General features: G+C 37.5%; 1 protein-coding gene across 2 annotated transcripts; it reads left to right on the forward strand.

Annotated features, from left to right (window-relative positions):
- The first annotated feature begins 227 nt into the window (after window positions 1-227).
- ABHD17B (abhydrolase domain containing 17B, depalmitoylase) lies at window positions 228-16,682 on the forward strand. 2 transcript variants are annotated; one of them, XM_032206498.1, is made up of 5 exons: window positions 229-433; window positions 3,724-3,926; window positions 5,897-6,371; window positions 14,769-14,948; window positions 15,830-16,682. In XM_032206498.1, exons 3-5 carry the CDS (start codon window positions 5,905-5,907, stop codon window positions 16,047-16,049), a joined length of 867 nt encoding a protein of 288 aa, XP_032062389.1. In that variant the 5' UTR covers window positions 229-433; window positions 3,724-3,926; window positions 5,897-5,904; the 3' UTR covers window positions 16,050-16,682. The 2 variants fall into 2 exon arrangements, with proteins under 2 accessions (XP_032062390.1, XP_032062389.1); XM_032206499.1 differs by lacking the exon at window positions 3,724-3,926 and having other exon boundaries at window positions 228-433.
- Window positions 16,683-22,962: the final 6,280 nt, after the last annotated feature.

Here is a 22,962-nt window from a genome sequence, read left to right on the forward strand (position 1 = left end):
GGCCTCTCCCATTGGCCAGCCCTCCTGTCTGTTCCACCCGCTCGCCCGCGCCGATTCGCCGCCCGCCCCGCGCTCCCCGCCCACCCCCGCGCGGGCGGGGCGGCGGCGGCGGGGGGCCGCGCGGCGGGTGGCGCTCCCATTGGCTGCCGGCGCGGCCGGCCCCGCCCCCTCCCCCGCCCGCCGCCCCCTCAGTGGTGCAGGCGCTGAGCTCGGCGGGGCGACGGCGGCGCCGCTCCCTTAGGCCGCGCCGCCACCGGGGCTGGGGCCTCCGCCGGCACCGCGCCGCTGACGGTTGTGACGGTTGAGCCGGCCGCCGAGCCGTTACCCGGCACCAACCGACACCCCCTCCACCCCCCACCCATCCTCCTCATCCTCCTCCCGGCGGCGGTTGGGGGCCGCCGGACGGGGGCTGAGGGCTGAGGGCCCGCCGCAGGTACGCTGAGGGGTGTCGGGGCTGAGGCGCGGCGCGGCGCGGCGGGGCCGGGGGGGGGGGGGGGGGGTCTCGGTGCTGCCCACCCCAACCCGCCCAGCACCGGCTCCGCGGCGGTGTCAGGGCAGCGCCGCGGCGTTATGTAACCCGCCCCGGTCCCGCTGCTCTCCCCGAGCACGGGCACTTGAGGTGCGCAGCGGGAGAGGGGCAGAAAGTGCCTGGGCTGCCGCCCCTGCCCGCCTGCCTGCCGCCCTGCGGGAGCGCCGCCGCTTCTGGGTCTTCGTCCGTTCAGCCTTCGAAGCCAGGGCAGCTCCAGAGCGAAGCCTTGGTCCTGTCAGGCTGCCCCGATTTGGTGCAGGTTGTAATTTGCTCCGAGATGTATTTGGGGGCTTAAAGCGCTACCTCCGTGTATTTCTGGTGTTTCTTTCCTCCTATTACTGGATAGACTTCCTCTGTGCTCTTTTCCGGACCCACCACGCGTACTTTCGTAATGATTCTATGACTTTAATGGTTTTACATAGTACTTACTCGGATACTTACTTACTTTATACTAAATACTTTGTTCCTTCAGCAGATAACCCTGTCCCATGACAACACAATGCAGATGTTGAAACAAATATTAGAGTTTCAGTAGCGGTTTGACCTCAGGATCTCACTGCATTGTGCTCAGTGAACATGCGAGGGGAAACTACATTAAAGTTTCTTATTTCAGCGGTGTATAATGAAAAATTATTATTTATAAAAACAAAACCCCACAACATGAATATCTTGCCTGTTAGACAGTTAGAACAACACTAAGATTTACAAACTGGCAGCAGTATTTACGAGTTTGACTTTGTTCTTTTGAATAGTTCTTATGAAATAAGTAATTTAATTTAAATACATGATTGGAATAATTTATATTTAATGTAAATACAAGATTTCTAGATAAGTGTTTGCAAGGGTTGGGCTTTCAAGGCTAAGCTACTAATATGTAGTGAAGTACTTAGAGATGTGAATAATAGAAGTCACTCTGTTGTTATGATTTGCAGAGGGCGGAGGACAGGAATAATTGCTTATAAGAAAGAACTATGTCTGTGTTATCCTAGGAATCACAATATAAATATAAGTATTTGAGGTGTTCTTTCACGTTGGATGAATTTTCCCCTGTCTTCTGTCAGCCTTAATCATAAGGTTAATTGCTGAAGAATGGATTAAAACTACTGCCTGTAGGCAGTTTTAAATTTGCCATTTTGTATGTTACTTTTTTATTCATGAGAGAGTTAGATAAATTTGATAAAATGATCTCTTTCTTTTAAATGCTCTCTCATAAAGGGTGGGTGATGCCGCCTGAGTTACCTTTGTTTCTTTGTCTTGAAGCAATAGTAAAAGTTAATGCATTACAGATTTGTTTTGTTTTTTTCCCCTCATTTTTTTTTCCTACTTATATAAAGTAAAACAAAATTCTGTATGGTTCTGAAGGGTATATACATTTCTCATACTATATTCTTTTAGTTGTTAGTAATCTTATAAGGGACTGCATTTGAAGAGCAGCACTGACATCTTTATTACTGAAATAACAAACAGAAGGTGAAATTGTTATGTTGTTAGGATGTGTTGATCTTTGCTTTGGAGATTCTACTGTAATAAGGGCAGAGTTTTACATCATACAAGCTTAAAAGGTGTTAGATTATAACCTAGGTATTCACTACGTATCTTAGAGCCCCATTAAAATTACTCATCTGTATTTGTGGAACTGTATGCTTGAGGTAATTTGTGGTGGGCGTTGTTTTTGCCCCAGTTTTAGTAACAGTGCAGATAAAGCATACGTCAAGCCTGTTTGTTATTAGACTGCTTTTTAATCGGTATCAGCTATGACACTTTGTTCACATTCCATAAATTTTGTTTTACACTTAAAATAGACATTTTAGACTGAACTATACAATAAGACTCTTGATCCCCAAGTGGGAAATCTGAACTGCTTTTACCAAGGCTTAGCAATGCTAATTAATGATTTACTTATGACTTTTTAAAATTTTATCTTAATTTCTGGTTGGGTAAGTCACCAGAAAATCGAGTTATGTGTTTTCCCAGCCTTTCAATTAAAAAAAAAAAAAAAAAAAAGGAAAAAAAAAAAAAAAAGGAAAAAAAAAAAGAAAACTCCAAACTTTAGGTTTAATCCCTTCCCTGAAGTATCTCAGCGGTATACCTTTTGAGAAAAGACAGTGCCTGTTCTAATTGAAGTGAAATTATGACATCTTGTGCATAACTACTAGGCTGAAATGCTGATTCAGTTGTACTTCTAAACAGTGATATCAGAATTACACTATGCACCCTGGGGACTCTCACATCCTGGTTCCATTCCAGATCCGGACGTTAAGAACACACTCATGTGAATACAATGAATGACAAACCAGTTCCAGTATAATGAAAACATTGTTTGCATTTAGCTGAAGGTATCCTCCTGAGGAAGTTCAGTAGGTGTTTTGTGACAGATTTGTTCGGTTAGTGATGCTAGGGATCTCCTGCTTTTTTAGGTCTTCGAAGTGGAGAAAAACAGCAAGTAGTTCTTTTAAAGAAAAGGTTGTTGCTAGCCATGGCTTAGGTGGAAAATAACGGGAATAAGAATCTCTAGTTTCAGTAAAGATAGTTCCCATTGGATTAAATGGTTGTTACGTGAAGTCTACACTGCTGTCTAGTACAGGAGAGAAGTAATACTTAAGCCATATTGTTCAGTATAAGTCATTTGCCATATGTGGCAGCAGCCCATTTTTAGCACATTTAAGCTATCTTGGGGCACAGTACCACCTCAGCTGATTAACTGCAGTTACTGCAGTAATGTGAATTCCACAGGCCAGCTTCCAGTCTCTTGAAATGACTGTGACAAATAGCAAATATTTTCTGAGTGAAATCATATTTGTCGTGTTGCTGGGCTGTTTATAGTTATAAATAATGTAAACGCCTGTTTTAATTCTTTCTGACAAGTCGATTGGGAAGCTAGTAAGAAATTTTGTGTCTGTTATTTTATGCTAGAATAGAATTATAATTCTTTAGGTTGGAAAAAACCTCCAAGACCAACTGTCCTGGGCACAAAAGGCTTTTTTTTTTTTTTCTTTTTTCTTTTTCCCCACTTTAGAAACTGTATTTTCTAGCTTTGGCCTTCAGCTTCTCTGAAAAGATGGGAAAATTTACTCAATCAATAGATTTTGGTAGAAATAGAAGTGTAATTAAATACTGGACTATGGATGGTACTTGGAAAAAAAATAAATCCTGTTGAGGTGTTACAGCAGTTTCTCTAACTTGTTTCTCTACAGCGTGTTCTCATGTGGACATGAACCTTCTGATTAGAGGTGAAAAACGTGTCTCCTTTGGTGCTTACAGCTGTAACAGACATAAAGCAGGAAAAAACTTGGGCTGCTCTTTTGCATAAGACGATCTAAGCCTTTTGCGAATCCCTGGACCTCTTCAGTAGATCTCTTCCACTTGTCGTGTCTTGCAGATTGAAATTAATGTCCAGGTAATCTCACTTGAAAGGGAACAGATGAGCTATTACAAGTTTGAGTGACTACTCTTGCAGATTGCATAAATACATGAGGCTGTTGTTTCTTTAGCTGGCAAGTCATTTACTCGGGATTTGTTACTTGAGAGACAATCTGCCTTTTTATGGGAGGCAGTGGCCCCTTTCTGCTGTCTCCTCTAAATTGGTAGTGTTGGTCACCCATGTCTAAATCTGATTTCCTTCTGTTTTGCAGAAAACTAGAGACTGGGAATGAAAGCACTTGACTGTATCAGTTCTGGCAAATAAACTTTTTTATGCTTTACAAAGTGCAATAGCATTCCAAGAATGCTCGTGTTGCATATTATACTGTATTGCTGTTGCTTGCTTACTACTATAAAAGTATATTTTATGTGGCATTTAAGCAGCAGTATACAGTCAATCTATACCAAATGGAATAGACGCATCCAAAATAAGGCTAATTGCTCAGTGATCTATATTGAAAAGTTCTTACAGTAGTGCTCTGTGAAGCTTTTCAAAAGAGAAACATACAGGCATGAAGACTATGCTTGTATAGAAGTCAGAGAACAAACTTTGAAATGTGATTTTAATATTGCCAGATACTGTAGTTAGCAGAAAGAGATTTTCTTTTATTTTATTGTTGGTTTCCACAAGTATTTCTGAAACTGTGTAGGAACGTGGACATCAGAAGCTAGTTTTTGTTGTTGTTGTTCCTGTTTTTATGTTTGGATCTAGCAGTTGAAACTGGTACACGAAACTGTAAGAGTGTTCCTGTTTGCATGACCTAGTAGGAACTGAGCATGAGACGTGGTAGAGTTGGGATGCAAAAGTTTTTGTTTTTCTTTTCAAGTTCATATGAAACATCAGATGCCTTCACGCTAGGAAAGTAAATACTTATCATAGGTGTGCTGGTGTCCAGCATGGTTACTGGCAGATTACATCACCCCTCTTACCTCTGAGGAAAAAGTACTGTCACAACCAAGGATTCTTTTCCTCTTCCTTCTCCCTGTTGTAAACTCAGTGCTTGTTTTTCAGAGCAGCTGTGTCTTTAACTACCTTGCTTTAGGTCTATGTGTTTACTTTTTTGGTCTTTTTCAACCTCCCTCCTCTCCCCTTCCTACTCAGTTAATCAGTGCTTTAAATTGTTAGTATAGACTATGTAGATTTGCCAAGTATCCATGTTAGAGCATTTGGTTTAAAATGTTTTTGCTAAAGCATAGAATAAAAGCAGTTGTATTATTCAGGTGGATAATATAATCCCAATTCCAAATCACAAAAATGTGCAAGAAGGGAAAACTAAGCCAAAAATTTATTTGAACAGTGTGGAAACATTGGTGTCAGCCAGCACAGAGCTAGGTTGGATTTTAGTGGACTGAAAGTCTGAGTGCTTACTATGCGGGTAGAAGCATCTAATTTTGCCTCCTGAAGTTTTGGCCTTCACACACCTTTTCTACTGCTGATACCACCTGCAGGAGCCCATAACTCATCATGACAGTGTATTCCCAGTATTTGGACAATGTGGTAGCAATTCTTGGCTATAGAGACCTGCATGGTCTTCGTATTCTGCAAACACTGCAACGTATTTTAATTACTCTTTCTAACATATATTTGTCAAGGGGATGAATTCTTCTGTTATTGCCTGAAGGTGAGGGACTTCATTTCCTCAAAAGAAAATCTAAAACTCATGCATGTTCTTGCTCTGGGTAGTCATATCTTAGCTTTAATATCTGGCTGGGGTTTAGAGTTACCATTCTTCTTTAATAATATGCTCATCCTAAACTAGCTAATATTATCAAATAAGCTATTGTGTAGAAATTTGCTTACATATTTAAATCTGTGCTGTGTTTAAATGTTTCCACTAAAATTATGTGTTATTTTCATTAGAGGTTAAGTTTACATTTTCCATTTTTTTTTTCTTTTTATACAGGATTATAACTAGAAACTGATACAATTCTCTCTTCCTGTTTCAGACTAGAAGATGAATAATCTTTCCTTTAGTGAACTGTGTTGCCTCTTCTGTTGTCCGCCATGCCCAGGGAAAATCGCCTCCAAACTGGCATTCTTACCTCCTGATCCCACGTACACACTGATGTGTGATGAAAGTGGTAGTCGCTGGACTTTGCATCTCTCTGAGCGAGCAGACTGGCAATATTCTTCAAGAGAAAAAGATGCCATTGAGTGTTTCATGACTAGAACAAGTAAGGGTAACAGGATTGCCTGTATGTTTGTGCGTTGCTCGCCTAACGCCAAGTATACTTTGCTCTTCTCTCATGGAAATGCTGTTGACTTAGGTCAGATGAGCAGCTTTTATATAGGACTGGGTTCACGGATTAATTGCAACATATTTTCATATGATTATTCTGGATATGGTGCAAGTTCTGGGAAGCCAACAGAGAAGAATCTGTATGCTGACATTGATGCTGCTTGGGTGGCTCTTAGGACAAGGTAAGACACTAGTTGCCATGTTTATTTTCTAGCACTCTTTCTAAATGGTTGTACTTAATCTGCTTTAATGTATTTATATCAAAGCTGATTGGTGGCGTCTACCAAAGTCTTTGCCAGTATTGAGCAGGATTGGTGTATGGTGCTGATACACTACAGAGAGTGAAGTGGGATGAAATTTAATAAGATATCATTCAGCCTTACTTGAATAATAAGAAGATAGCATTTATTATCATAGCTTGGGATCTCCTTAGCTGGAAATCTTAGAAGAGAAGAAAAACCTATCATAATCTTCCCAGTAACAGAACCACTGGTATGATGTGGGTGATAGAAAATGCAAGTTTCTTTTTCTGATACTTAAAAGTCTTCATGGTGTTCAGACCCCATTTGTTTCAGAATTCAGACTAGCAGCTACAGCCTTTCCAAAAGATATTAAGCTACCCTAGCAAAATATGATGTCTGAGAGAGTTTGTAATTGATCTGCATAAATACCTTTATAGTGGGAACAAAAAAAACCAAGAAGTTCATCAGTGCTGTTAGCTCAAATAAATTCAAGAAAAAAAAAATCTGAGCTAGAAGGATGTCATTTCCAAAGTTTCTGTGTTTTATGCCTCTGTTTTTGGGGGTGGGTAAACTAGTAAGACAAAATACTGTGGATGTATTCTCTGATTATAGTTAGGAGTCCCAGGTATCAAGTATGTGCAGCACTGAATGTCTGCTGCTTAAATTTGAGAGCATTTTCTAATCATGGCTTGTTCAGTTTAAAGCAAAACTCTTACTGAGTTACGAGTACCCAGGTGACAAAAATATATTTGAAAATACTTTGTAATGTTCACCAAAAAGAATCCCATTATATTGTGTATGTAATATACCAGAGAGCTGTGGAAAAACTGAATTCAATATAGTGCAGCCTATTATAGTTCAATCATCATAACCTGACTATGCTGTTTAATAATAAAATATCAGGGATATAAATTAGGCAAGTGTAGATTCTGTAAATCCTGTGAATTGGTATTGTTGTGGTGAATTTAAAACTCAATTTAATAATAACTGTTTCCCTATTATTTTGGAGGGTTTTATCCTTTTTCAGAGTTCTAAGTAGTTATTTTCTCTTGCATTTCTTTTACGTTATGAAAGGTAATTTTAATGTTATTTGTCCTGTTAAAGTGTATTTCATTCATAGATTAAAGAAGGAACACTTACCATGAGCCTCATACATGTACAAACGGATAGGATGGCTATTCAGCCTTGTATTCTAAAACATCTGTATTGTGTTATCATATTTCTTTTTGGCATTTCTTTTTATTATAGAGGAATGTTGAGACTTAACTAGACATCTGCTTGGTAAGCCAAGAGCTGCAACAGGTGCTCTGGTGACTGTTCTGTAGTTGATGGGTGATCTGGAAGACAGCCACTTGATGAAATACCCAGTAGCAATGACCAAAATATAATGTGGTCTGTGGACAATGCTGAAGAAGGTCTGAATTGTTCAATCATATTGGAAGAATGGAGACCTAGATGATGAAACTTAATCATTTGCTTTGAAGTTTCTAAGGTCTTTTTTTTTTTTCTAATTGGTAATGATCATCTCCATCTGCATTCTCACCACTTCATCCCCTAATAATTTCTTCATGAAAACCTAAGATGAAACGTGATAGCAAGTTGAATTCTTCCCTCCATCCTTAACCTATGGTATATCTTCTCTAACCAAATAAGATTAAGGTTCATAATAATATCCCATCTGAATACATCCTTTGCTGAACAGACATTGAGGGGGTATATGTCTCTAAATACATGTTCTATTTGCTTTTCCATCTGCTATTTGGAAATGACCTCACCTCAAGCTTATTTGCTGCCTGTGTGTTTTTTTGTTTTTTTTTTTCCTATGTCTAAACTTCTTGTACTAACCCCCCTGTAGAAATATGTAGGGTGTTTAAAGCTTGGGTTGGTCTAGCTAATTTCCATTCATTAAAAAGTGGTTGGTATTACTTGTTTCCACTGTGCTGCTTTCAACAACTTTCCAACTGGCAGTCCTGGTCTTGCTTTTGTATTTGAATGGAGCAGGACAAAGTTCAGCACACGACTCTGGACATACTGTCTCATAGAGGATGGTTACCTTTCCATGATATTCTTTTAAGCCCTGAGATGGTGCTCAGCTGCACTAAAATACTTGATAAATATCTGGACCAGAGACCTTTGAGCATTTGCTGCAGCATTGATTTACTTTTCTAGTGTAGCCGGTTTTGTCAGCGTTGCACTGGCACAGTCTTTAATGTTTTATAAAGTTCATGTTCTTTAAAAACAAATTACTCTATGGATTGTTTGTCGGATAGATGTAAGTATAGCTGTAATTCCTTTGAAAGTCATGGTGATAGGAAGAGAGAGGAAGGGATCCTGGACTTACAAACAGTGTCTCACAGATCATGTGGTATGACAAAAAATGGAATGAAGAATTTGTGTCTGCTGGAGGTTGATCACAGCCACCCACAGCTCCCTCTGTTATCTTTTTTGAGAAATGGAGTCACAGAACCCAGCATTGAAAGGTGTTTCTGGGCTTATTGAAATGTTCACGTGGCTGTCATTTCTACAGTTAATGCAGACGCTTGTGGTAGAGACACGTTAGTGTTAAGTTATATCTTGGAATAACAATCCTGATTGTCCTTCCTGCAAATCGGCACAACTTCCCTGTGGTGATTGGACATAAGCTGGAAATGGTCTTAGAAGTAATATTCAGGGTGATACTGAGATTACCACAAAATTGTTTTCTTAAAAGTGGTTGCTGTAAGGGAATGTCAACATTATCGTTCTTCTAGGTGAATATAGAGAGCTATTTTGGTAGCATATCTGAAGAGAAAAACAGTAGATGCAGATTCTGAATTGTCCTTATTCCTTACCCGCTTTTAGTATTTTAATAGGACTCAGTAGCTATGCCTGTGACTGCTGACTGTGGAAGATGGCAAGGTGATTCATTGGCATCGTGTTTGGGAAAGATGCATGCTGTTACATATTCATATGCATGGCACTATGTAAAAGCTTCAAGTGAGGACATTCTTTTTCTGACTGTCATAGCTACAAAGTGTTGAAATTCCAGTAGTCATTCTGGGATACGCCTATTTTATGCTGCCCTGGACTCTGAAGGCCTTTGATGACACTGTAGGAAGGGTGGAAAGGTTTAACAAGCCTCAGGCAAATGCAGGGCAAGTGGCGTTCATTCAGAAATCTGAAGAGTTGCCAGAGTAGTCTCATGACCAGATTCAACTTTGAGAAGCCAAGCAGCCTTGGCATTGTTGCTTACCATGGGCTGCACAATGTTTGAAAAACTGCAGGATCTCACTGTCAGGCTGATGTGTCAAAGTGACAGAACATCTACAGTATGAACGTAATTTTAGTCTATTTTGGTGTTGGCTGAAAAGTGTTCTTTTAAGAGTTCACAGATGACATTGTTCATTCAAAAGTAGTTTTCTTTTATGCTAGGAGATGGGGTATTGCTTTCTGGTGCCTAAACTTTCAATATTTGGAGAGAGATTGAGTTTTTATTTAAATTGGTAGGGAAATGTAGCCTTAACTTATTGTGAAAAGAAATCTTGCCAATAAAACAAATGTACTAGCAGCATTGTAAGGTTTAAGAAAGTCCAAACCATCATGGAAGAGGCAAAGGATTTGTGGCTTGTTGATTACTACATGCATGGTTAGTGGATGTGCCCCTCTTAAAACATACCTTCTTCCTTTCTGACAGTGTTGCATGTTGTATACACAGAAGGGTGCACCTGAGTTGAGGAAGAACTATAAGCAACATTCCACGCCATGAATGAAATTCATGTGATAGTTAAAGGTGTGGAAGATGTTTATCCTTCATGTTCTACAATTTGCAGCTGTAATTTCATGTGTTATATGAATGATGACAAAAGGTTCTGAAATGTGCATTTAAAACTCCCTCAGGATGTTCCTCTTTATTCCCTGTGCCCCAAGCACTTCTGTTAGTTGGTTAAAACTGTGTGTTGCAATAGCTCCACAACAGTAGCTTCTTTAGAGCATCTATTGCACCTCTTTAGTAGTATGAATCTGAGAGATACTATCGAAGATCTACCCTTTTAAGGGAGATTGTAGTGACACCTTATTTTATACTGTAAAGGGAGCAAGTCTTCCAGATAAACAGTTTGTTTATCTAGATAAATAGTTTGAGGTAATAAGATAAACTGCTTTCTGTCTCCATCAGATGTATCAGATGCAAAATGGCAGGCACTCTGAGGGCCCACAAACCATACTATGGTAATTTCAGCTGGGTTCGGATTGTTAAAGGCAACTGAAGTCTTAAAAACAAAAACGAAACAAACTAATAACAAAAACACACACACACAAAAATAAATACACATACAAAAAATCACTACAGCCAGATGTGACTTTTGCTGTTCGCATGTGATGGTAATATTTATATTCAATAAAAGGAAAATAGTAAGTGTAATATGGCTTGTTGCTTAAGAAGTAGAAAAGGTCTTATTTACAGAGACAAAAATGTAAAGGGAATGGAAAAGGAGTTTCTGCTACAGCACATTGTGAAAGTAGTCACAAAGGAGGAAAAAGAAATATTTGTGCTTTCTCTTGTACTAAATATTTTAGTACAAGAGAAGAACACTAGTTCTTCTTTCCCTGCCAGAAGGTGAAAAGATCAGGAAGGAATGTTCAGAGTTGCCTCTATTACAAGACCCCATCAATATCTGATCAGCATATGTAGGCTCCCAGGAGAAATCACAGGCTTTATCGGTGGCCCTGTGTCAGCTTGGGTTCTAGTACTTGGGAGTGGTGTGATGGTGCAGTTATGGTGGCATTCTTCCTTCTACCCCTCCTGTGTCATATCACTTCTTGTCTGACCCTAAAGACAGTTGGCACAAAGGAGCCAAAAAGTAGCTGTCCTCTACTCAGGGATTGTTTCCTAAATCAGCTGGTGAAGCCCAGTGGGCACACTACGTGGCTGAAGATACAAATAGGAAAATGGTACTGTCTTCTTTGGCAGTATCTTAGTTTAGTAGTGACGTTAACCTGTACCTTTAATGTGGTGAGTGCACAGAAGTTTGAGTACTTAGACTCTGTGTGAATGCTAGCAAGCTTTTGTCAGCAGAGGTATGTTTACTTTTTCATTTTACATTAACTTGAAGAGCAGTATTTACATGTTTTCCATGCAGGGAACCCTTAGGTGCGTAAACATAAAGAAAGGATAAATCAGATGTTGAAAAGAATTGAAATTTCAGTTACTGTGGGAAAGAGAAAAATGTTATAGGCAGCCTTTAAACTGCTGAAAATGTCTAAATTCTATGCCAGATTCAGTCTAGAGTAAATTGTCCCTGACGAATACTGCTTTCTCTGAGAATGTGCATCTGGGCACAGCTACTTTCAGGTTTTTGTTCCAAGGACCATTCAGGTGATCATGGCTAAAAATCCCTATATCACTGCCAACAGCAAAACACTGAAGGTCTGACTGTTCTGGCAGAATTTTTCTAAGATTACGTGAACAATCAGTAGTGTTATTGATTTGAGTCACGATTAATCTGACCAATGTAAAATCTTCCAAAGATGCCAACAGCTTTCACAGCGTGTCTTTGAGCTCTTGGCACCTGAACAGGTGTTTACAGCCTATTACTTTGCCCTTCCTAAGGATGAATGGTAATTGTTAGGCACTGTGTAAGAGAAGCACTACTGTCGCTTTTTCTTGATCTGACATTTCCTAGTTTGGGAAACCAGGCAAAGCTTTCAATTCATAATTCATTGTACTCATAGAATTATTGAATTAGGAATAGTTAAATTAGTAATCAAAAACAAGTTTATATTCAAAATATGATTATTTTGAATATATGTATCATTGCAATTTTTATTATATTATTTATCATATTATTTGTATTATGTATTTATTTATTTATATTTACATTCGGAATATTCATAAGTCTGAAAGCTTTGAACTACCTCTACCATGATAGGTTTCACTGGCTTTGTTTCCAGACTGTGAAACAAATAGTTTCTGAGGGGTGCTGTGAAGGCAGTCTGGCTGTGGTGGAGAAAGCATTTATTGCGTTTACATTAAAGTAAACCTATTCATGGATTACTTCTTGTAGATACTGTTTGGATCTATATCCTTCAGCCTAAGGTTAGGTAAAAATAGAGGGAAGAATAAAGACATTGGAGAATATATTCTTCAAAATGTACTTTTACGTTTTGCTTTAAAATTCTGTGCAGTGGTCTTCATATTCTAAAATTTGATATTTGAGGAAATGTGTGATCACTTGCAGGGTTTTTTTTAAGAACTGTCATCACACACTCAATGTCATACTAATGCTGCAATGCATGATTGCATACATACTAACGATGTATTTGAGTTCTGATTGTATGAGCTGAAATACAGTATGAAATACTGTATTTTCAGAGTGCACAAAAGTGATGAATTAGAGCTGTTGTAACAGTTCCCAGGTGTTATCAGAAGAGATAAAGAAATAGTGAGAGCTGCATCTTGTTTAGGTTTCAAAGCATTAATTCGTTGTTTTGTAGCATGTGTTGGAATTCTAAGAAAGTCTTCATTAATCAGACTGAATTTTTAGTGTGCTCCAAGAACTTTTTTGAGCAGATGGTTTGCTGTTGATGTCAGACTGTCGATTGAGTCTTAGTGTTTTAGAACTCTTAATCATTAGCAGTGTTCCCTAGAAAGAGTTCCTAGGGTAATCAGCAAATTAAGTAGTCATGGTATAGGTTGAGTCAATGGATGTTTGTGATGATACTTTTACAATTTTTATGTTTTGTTCTTGCAGAACACTAACTATTCTTTTATTTATTTAAATTTTAAGTTGTGAGTAGAGAGGGTTTTAGCCTTAACTTAGAAAACTAGTGGAGTGCCTAATGAGTTTTGGGGTGCTAATGATTTTTACATTGTTGCTTAGATATAATCTTGTTTTTCTTGATCTTTCTAGATTATCTGTTTATAAGTCAGTGTGTTACCGCCTGTAGTAATACATAACAGACTGTATTGCAGATGTAACATACAGAGCTTGTTTTCTGGCTTATTGAAAAGTACTAGCAGATTTTTTTTCTTGGTAATTTGAATATTGTGGTACGTGTGAGAAACATCTTTTTTCTCTAATATTCGTGGGTTTGAGACTTGTAGACCTTTTTTATGTAGTACTGCATAGTTACTATCCAGATGTCCATATTTATAAAATATTGGAATTTTTTCTTTACTTCAATTTTTCTCTCTTCTGGGTGTATGCAAGTAAACCAGTTTGAGAATTCTGTAGGTATGTCTTCTTGTCTGATACAGCTCTCCTGGCTTTGGCAGAAAAGATGCATACATTTATTGTAGACGAGGTAATGGTTGCACCTTCCTTAACTTTAACTGAAAACAACAGGTTGTCAGTCCTTTTAGGAATTTTGTCAGTTGGCAGATAACTTACTGTATGCTATTCCATAATGTTGTTAGACTAGTGTAAATCAGCTGAACAGGCTTCTGATAATATGTGAGAACAATGTTTGATTATTTTACATTTTTTTAATGCAGTTCAGTATCTCTTCCTAAGTAAATTTAAACAAAGGTATCTAGATAGACACTCTTCTCCAGTCTGAATCTGTACTAAAAGGACTCTGCTGTTATGTATCAATGTATAAGTAGTTCATTTCTGCCTTGGATGCTTTCCTTGCCAGCACAACCATCTGCTTATAGACCTTTCCAGTACCATGGTGTTACTTGGCAATCAAACCATCTTTGTATCCTGGTGCATACTTCTGGGTGCTAACCAGATGTTGTACAACTCTTTGGTCAACCTCATTTACAGAAGAAGTAAAGGTTTTCATCTTACTAGGAGGGGAGCCTGACTTTAACTTTGTAGTGCTTGTTGAATTGTATTAATTGTGAGTTAGCTTAGGTATTTCCTTTGGCTAACCTGCCTGTCAAACTGTGATGAGAAAAGTATCTCAGCTGTTACAGAGAATGTATAATATTTTGGCCGTTGTCTGTATGGGCATGTATTTCCTATGAAATTGCTGAGTACTCTTACTAGCTTGCAGTTTTTAGCAGATAAAGCCCAACACATTTTTGCAGGTTTGACTGTCATCTACTTGAAGATATAGAATAAATATGGCTGTAATCAGTTTTCTGTTGTAGCTTGACTGGAGCTAGCAATAAAGGTACTCAGCTAGCATACAATTTGCAACTGCATTCATAAGGCGAAAAATGTGCTTTAAATGCAAAGTAAGTCTTTTAAGGTCAGAAATGTTCAAAAATGTACTTCCTTGTTCTTCTACTAGCACCTGTTTCATCCTTTTTAGGAAAGTAGTGTACAGCAATGGTTTGTTTGCTTATTTGTGTAATTGTTTTTGGCTATTTCGTTCTATATGCCATTTTTGTTAATACTTTTGGTCTTTTAGGTACGGAATCCGCCCTGAAAATGTGATCATATATGGCCAAAGTATAGGAACAGTACCATCTGTGGATCTTGCTGCTAGGTATGAAAGTGCTGCTGTAATTCTTCATTCTCCACTGACTTCAGGAATGCGAGTAGCTTTTCCTGATACAAAGAAGACATATTGCTTTGATGCATTCCCAAAGTAAGTAGTTAGATTTTTTTTTTTTTCTGCATGTGTTTTTTTTTCTATTACAGAAGTTTTATACTAGGGAAACAGGTATTATGACATTCTCAGAATTTTCTTTCAAAGGCTTAAAAAATAATAATCAGAGTGAATAACAATAATAAGAAATGTTTGATTTGAAGGTGTTTCTAGAACTTTGTCTTCTAGGTTTTTCTCATCTCCAATCATTGCAGCAGGTATCTGTAAAAGAAGTGATTAGTTTTCCTGTGTATTTAACTCCTAATACCACTAATACTAACAAGCAGTTCTCTTCTAGTGAGTTGTTAATCTTACTCTAAAGTCTTTTGCATGTATTTCAATAATTAGTAAATACAGGAAAAAATAAGTAGACCTTAACTGAAGAAAATTCCTGTCGTTTATTTCAGAACTGTGCCATTAGTTGACCATTATGGACTGGTATACTTGGCTCAAGGAATACCTTGAATTTTGAACATTTAACTTGAGACTTTTTCCCCACATATTTAAACATTAGAAGCCAAAATTCTTTCTGTTCTGGCAAGCATGCTTTTTATTGAAAAATTCTGAAGTGGTATTTTCATCAGTTCAATGACTACCTTTTATTGATGTTAAAAATCAGTGAATACCACTTTCAGATGGATTACTCTTTTCTTCAATCGTAATAGTTTTCACAAGTATTTTTCCTTCCTAGGACATAGTTTTACCTGTGCTAATGTAAGTGTTCCAGGGTGTTGATAAGTTTTAATTTTCTGATAATTTAAAAAGCTTTAACATTAAATAGTCAAAACTACAATGTGTAATTAAAAAGTGAATATGAGTCTCTGGTCCTTGAAGATTTAATAAAACTGATTATGTTCATAGATATAATCTTTTTCTTACAGCATTGACAAAATTTCTAAAATAACGTCTCCTGTGTTAATTATCCATGGGACTGAAGATGAAGTAATTGACTTTTCACATGGCCTAGCATTATTTGAACGTTGCCAGAGACCTGTAGAACCACTGTGGGTAGAAGGAGCGGGCCATAACGATGTGGAGCTCTATGGACAGTACCTCGAAAGATTAAAACAGTTTGTGTCACAGGAACTGGTGAACTTGTAATTTTCTTTGTATATTTACATGCTTTTTAATTTCACTGCAGAACTGCACGCCTTGATACATATATAACATAAAACCTGAAGGTTGTGTTTTCAAATCGTGTTGGTTGCCTTCATTAAATGCACAGGTAATGATTTGTCAACATAATTAATGAAGGTTTTAATGCCAGTATTATAAACTGGAATTACACGATCATACAGTCAAGCTTGGCAGTTCATATTACTTTGTGTGAGGTTTTTCTTTTCAGATGTACAAAAAAATCACAAGGAGTACTGTATGAAATTTTAATTATATAAAATCAAATGCTGTAAAAGTGTTGCCAAATGCTTTAGCATATTAAAAACAAGTTTATAAATACTTTTCAAACATCTCAAAACGTACTGTGACTTATTCTATTGCACAGGTGTAAATTAAAAACCAGACTTCTAAGCAGTTGTCCTGTAAAAATGCAATAGCCATGAAATTTGAGCAATTACTCATGTACGTAATAAGAACAAACAGTCACTGGAAATGACCTGTGCCATATTATGGAGGGAGGGGATCAAAATCTCTTTGCATATACTTCTCAAAGAGATCAAAATCTTTTTGCATATATTTCATATCTTTTGTGGTTAGTTAAATTTTAGTTGTTTTGTTTTCTTTGTGTGCTTTTTTTTTTTTTTTTTTCACCTGAAAAGGACAAATTTGTCCATGCGTCTTCTCAGCAGTCCTAATCTTGCCAAAATAATATCACAAGTTACCATTGTAACAACATAAATGTCATTCACGTGATTTCTACTGAGGCCACTAAGTACTACTTTGAAACCATTAAGGCTTTTAGAACCTAGAAAGCTTTGTGGGCAATGTAGTTTTAAACGCTGATTGGTTAGAGATGCAATATTTCAATAGAAAGAACCTGGAAGTTTATCCAACTTTGTAATAAATAATTTGCAACTTTGGAATAGTCTGTTCAGACTTACTTTTAGATGTTTAGTGTAATATTTTTTTTGTTTGGGTATTGTATGGAAATCTTACTAATTGGTCCTGGACAGGATGGGAGGAGGGACAAGAAGAGAATGTTGACATTTTTCTATTAATTCGTAGTAAAATAAACTGTAAGTTGCCTTTCCCTTGAATGCATTTTGCTTGAATAAAACTATGAAAAAATAATGCCATGTAGCCTATTTGTAAACAAAGTAATATTCTGACGATACACACTGTGCTTCTAATTTTAAGGCCTTATGTAGTTTAATTGTTCTACTTGTTTTGTGATTGAGACTATTGTATAATTAAATGTAGCATCAAGTATTGTGAAAACTTTGGTTCGGTTATGTTGATTAACAGTAAACAATATTCCACACACTTGCTGTTCTTCATTTCTTTTTTTTTTTTTTTTTTTAAAGAAATAGCAATAGTTGCTGGTGATAAAATAAGTATCTCCACTTTACTCCAAGAAATCTGAGAAGTAAAACAGTAATCCACTGTTAATAATATTGGCACATTTCTTTTATCATCATCTACTGTTCTGATCACCTTCCTATTCCTGTGCATTGTCTTATTTTCTGCTGTCAGCTGCTCAACATACAGCTTTCTTGGTGCAGACTTCTTCATATTCATTATTCTATAATGAATTTAAGTTTAATTTTGAAATCTCCAGTGTCTTCTCTTGTGCTGTCTTGAATATAAACCAACTTAAGCTTGTTCTCGGCTATCTTTTGTTTGCCTTTCTGATCAAATAGGAATCAGTATATTCTGAACTTCAAACTAGTACTCAGATATGTTAGAGTAGATTTTCACCCCAATCCAATATTGAGTTGGAAATGCTCTTAAATAGTTATGTAAATCAGCTCTATTACATCATACTTTATATACAGTTTATTTTCTTACTGCTGTTTAGACACTATCTGTGATTTAGATCGAAATACTTTCCCTTAAGTGTTTGAATGCTTTAATTCTAAAGTGTGTCTACAGAGCTTCTTTCAGAAGTACACACAAATAAAGATTGGAGAACTCTGAATGCTGATACAGAGTGGCTGGTAGTACTACAGATTGCAGGCAAATGATCAAGTGTCATCACAAGATCTGACTGCTGAGAAATATTATGGCACCCTCTAATTGAAAGGACAGAATAGGTGGCCTAGCCACTTTGCTGCTCTTGTTTCTGTTTTGCTGAGGCTGAACAAAAGGCCTGACTAGCACTGTGTTGTCTTCAGTAGATGCAGCTGTGCCAGATTACAGTGGTGAGTAAAGCTTCTGGTCTCTTGGGACCACTTATGCATTGTTAATTACTGCCAGTTTGTTCCAATTTGTATTTTACACCTAGATTTTTCAGATGAGTTGTTTACTGAAGGAATTAAAATAGCTTTTATGCACAGCCTAGCTTGTGTTGAGAGTTATATTATGACAACAAACATGTGACTGATGTAAAGCAACTCTGAGCTGTTGCAGCTTGGAGGAAAACAGTTGACATGGCAGTTGTCTTGCCTTTAAACCATCATTTTGGTGAGATTGACAATAAGCTGTTGTTTTGTTATAAAAGCAATTGTCTCATGGTACATAAGAGTTGATTCAGCATTCATTAATAGCACAATGTCTTTATTTTACGGAAAATGAAAAGAGCATTGTGAACCATGTGGTCTTTTTTTATTTGTTTAGCCAGATATTTGACAGCAAATTCTTCTTAGTTCTGTAAACCTGGCAAATCACCTTTTAAAAAAACTCCATTTCTATAAATTATGATTACTCACTAAAGGTGTGGTCTTTTGGGGCATGTTTTGAGCCTACGCTATCTCACTCCCATCCACAGATTTTAAGAAATAACGCCATGATCTCACTTCTGTTTACTGTTCTCATGTGGCAGCAAAATGCTCTAAGTGTACGTTCCGTTAGCTATTCTTACTAATGGATCTCCAAGTTAATTTACTTTTTTTAAGAACATGAAAAATTGGGCTCTTTTAATTGAATGTTACTGTGCTACAGAGCTAGCTACTCAGTACCTCACTACAGAACATTCATTTTTTTCTCAGTGTATGGTATGCATTGGTAGTAGAAGGTAAAGTGACAAAACTAATTAAGAAGTAAGGTAAGTAGTGTTTGAGAATCAGAGGAGGAAAATGCAACCTGCATAACTAGGGGGCTGATCTCCTTGAAAGCAGTTCTTCAGAGGAGGACTTTGGGGTGGACAAGCTGACTGTGAGCCAGCAATGCACTATCACAGCAAAGAAGGCCATCAGCACTCTGGGCTGCATTAGGAGGAGACTTGCCAGCAGTTTTAGAGAGGTGAACCTTCCTCTCTACTGGGTGTGGGGTGAGACATCTGGAGTGCTGCGAATAGAAGATGGGGAGTTTCCATCTTTAGGGATACTCTCAGCTCAGTTTATGGAACACAGCTCAGGGCAACCTGCTGAAGTTGACCCTTCTCTGAGCTATGTGGGTTGGACTAGGTAATCTCAAGATCTTTCAGCCTCAGTTGTGCTGTGATTTTGTGAAGTATGGTATGGAAATCCTTTAGATAATTGGCACTATACATATTTGTACATCATTGTACACCAGCTCAGAATCAGAGACTCGAATGATAAGGATGGTAGGAATTATGTTTATTGACTGCCTCCCACTTAAAATGTTTCAACTTTCAGCAGCAGAAAAGCATCGAAGACTGCTACAGGAAGTGCCCCTGTATTTTTTTTTATCCTGAGATTGATATGCTGCTGGTGGTTGATATGCTGCTGTTGGGACTGATTCTAATACCAGAATTTGTACTATTGATAGTGTTATCAGAGCTTGTATTGCTACTCTACTGCTAAAGGAAGGTTGAAAAGTATAAACAGGCAATCCTGAAAAAGGCAAATGTCTTTGCCTTTGAAAGAGGTCCTGGACCTTCTCAGGTGGGAATATTGCTGCCACAACTGTTCCCTTATGACCTTTGTGTTTAGCAAGCAGTAGATAAGCCCAAACAGGGATAGTGTTTTTTAAATAAAATTGGTTAGTAAAGTTTGGTTTAATCCACTTGAATAGTGTTTGTAAGATGCAAGTGAAAAATCTGTGTTCTCATTGGAGGTGAGGAAAAAACACATGCAACTTTGAGCTACCAGCTGAATCAGGCTTGCTCTTCATTTAAATAGTATGGATATTTGACACTTCATCAAAAGTTATCCTGAAGACCTATTGAGCTGACATAGCATCAGAGTGACATTCCAGCATGAAAGGACTTCTTGACATGTAGAACAGGTTTGCATTGAGACAATATTAATTGTAAAGAAACAGTGTTTCCCTCTGAAGAAATACCATTGTAAGATGATGATAAATTATCCACTCTATTTTTTGTCTTCAGTTTTCAGGTAAGATTTTTTGCTCTTTCTTTCTGTTGAAGGATGTAAAATTCTAAAATATTTCTGATAAATTGTCAATGAAAATGCTTTAAAAAATTGATGGTGTAAAAATCCACGTAGTGTAAAAATTTATTTCTTTGCCAGGGAGAAAGGCGTCAACCTTAAAAAGTATTCAGCATCAGGTTTTCTCTAGAGGTGTTAGCATGGTATTTTAACCTAATAATCTATTTCAAAATAATTAGAAAACATCAAAAAGATTTTGCTGGCTAGAAGAGGTTTTGTGGTTGGTAAGTTAGGTATCATACAAATGGTTATATGATTTTTACAGCGTCCCGTTTCCAAATGTTTCATTCTTACTGAAAGTTGTGGGAGTTCTAAGACTACTGTGAGCTATTTAGAATTGAATATTTTATCTTTGGCTTTCAGACTTCTATTTCAAGTTCCTTAATATTACCCAATATAATGCAGGTGTCTATGTACGCACATGTAAATATATGTATGCATACACAGACACACAAAAAGGACTATGCTAGAACTGAAAGTGCAAGTTTTTTAACCATCAGCACAGAAGAGAAGATACTGAAGAGATTATTAAGAATCTGATCATCAATTTGTCTTCCTATAGTGCTGGAAGCTGTGCATATTATGTTAGGTAGGTTGCAGTGCCCTTTGTCCTACAAGAGCGTAGGTCATATTCATATGAGCGTGGAATCAGGCTCTCCTATTGGGAACAACGTTGAATTTTTTTTTATTTATTTTTTTTTCTTCCAAAACCATGAAGCCACAAACATTTTTGCCCTAAGTTTTCATCTGGAGTCAGATAAATGGTGGATTTACTATACTGTTCTGAAAAAGCTGTGCCAATGATCCAAATGAGTTTTAAGCTATAACAGTATTAAAATTTTATTACAAATAAAAAGATTAGTATAATTTGGTTAATAACTCTTGTGGTACCTCAAAGGCATGCAACAGTAATACAAGTCTTTCTCAGCTCTCTTTTTAAAGCATTTTTCTTGGTTGGGCAAGTCATCTGCTTTTGAAGATCATACAATCCAAATATGCTTTAAATGTGAAGAAATTGTAAGCCATCCCAGAGAGAGCAAGAGAATGTGGATGCACACCACCAGAAGCTTTTTCAGATTACTGATTTGGAGGCACATGCAGTGCTCAGTGAGTTAGCCCCAGTTCTTGATTGAGTTCCTGTGGCCCATTTGGTAGATGCTGCACTGTTCAGAATAGGATCCATGCTGCTTTCTGCTGAGGTCGCTGGTCTGAAATGGCCTCCCAGATGATGCTATTATGTTTTGTTAATGGGCATGTTTTCATTTATTAGAAGCACTTCCAGGAAAAAAAAATGAGCAATGTAACCTAAGTGCTGACAAGAGGCATTGTGTTTTTCAGAACGTTCTGCTACACAAGGCAGCACGTGGGTAGTGCTAAATATACGGTTTACTCCTTTATATGGTATATGGACAACTCTTTTGTATCATGCTGTACAGAGGAAGGCAGAGTATTGCGTGGTTTTCTTACTAGATTTCTTCTTGTGTTGTGGTAACATATTTAGTTAGCAACAAGTTTGAATAAAAGCCGCTACCTGTCAGAGATTTTGTGGCCGCTTTAATGATGTAACACAGAACTTGGAATCAGAACAGAAGGATAGACGAAGAATAAAATTTTTAAAAATCATGTTAATTCCTTTTATGCTGTTGTATGAACTCCCTTGTTTGTACAACTACATAAATGAACCAAATGCAGACTTGTTTCCTATTATTGCTTCGTCAGTGATCAACAACTTCTGGACTGAGTCGTCTTCTTTTTCTGTGTGTTGTTTGTGAGGATGTGGCCATCTATGAGAATGTATGTGTTTAATAGTACTTTTGTTCTTCTATCTGAACTGTAACACCATTACTGAACTGTAATTCAACTGTAGGCTAAATAATTGGAATAAGTAGTAACCAGGAACCACTTTAGCGTATAGTGCATGTACACACTACAAGGTGCAGTGTGTTTATTTAAGTGTTTGGTAAAATATAAGGAAATTACATGTTTCCATAAGTCAATGTCAGTTCATAGAACAATCTAAGTTAGAAATACGTGTGTTATATATGTGCAGTTTTACTGGAGTCAGTCATGAATGTTTATGGCAGCTAAGGATTTGATTCTTATTCACAGTAAATGATTTAACAGTCTGCACTTCTTTTCTGTGCTTTTCTTTTATGTTTCAAAGAGTTGTTTTTGTTTTGTTTTCCCTGTTATATAGTATGTAGATCTAACTAAAGAAACAATTTTAGTTATGATGATGGGAGCTGATCCACCCTTCATGGGGGCTTCCATGAAACACAGGGGTCTTTAGTTTTATATTATTGCAACTTCTTGCACTACATAGACTGCATGTAAAGCGTCAGGACATAGGTGCATAATATGTTTTACCTTAAACAAATGTATTGATTTCTTTTGTTGGTTGTTCTGCAATACCCTGTGATCTTACCTACCATAAATGCAGGATTGCTCATCCTTCTTTCCTTTAATTGTATCATGCTTCTGTGTGGGTCTGAAAATGCAGAGTAGCAGCTAATATACTGTAAATGCTTCCTTGCAGTAAGTTCTCT

The sequence above is a fragment of the Aythya fuligula genome, chromosome Z (genome assembly GCF_009819795.1).
Source record: "Aythya fuligula isolate bAytFul2 chromosome Z, bAytFul2.pri, whole genome shotgun sequence".
Classification (NCBI taxonomy): Eukaryota; Metazoa; Chordata; class Aves; order Anseriformes; family Anatidae; genus Aythya; species Aythya fuligula.

Excerpts from the sequence above, each read along its gene's own strand:
- ABHD17B (XM_032206499.1), top strand. The coding sequence starts at position 5,905 with ATGAATAATCTTTCCTTTAGTGAACTGTGTTGCCTCTTCTGTTGTCCG. Across the intron at positions 6,372-14,768 it reads TGGGTGGCTCTTAGGACAAG|GTACGGAATCCGCCCTGAAA; the intron begins GTAAGACACTAG and ends TTGGTCTTTTAG. Across the intron at positions 14,949-15,829 it reads TGCTTTGATGCATTCCCAAA|CATTGACAAAATTTCTAAAA; the intron begins GTAAGTAGTTAG and ends TTTTTCTTACAG.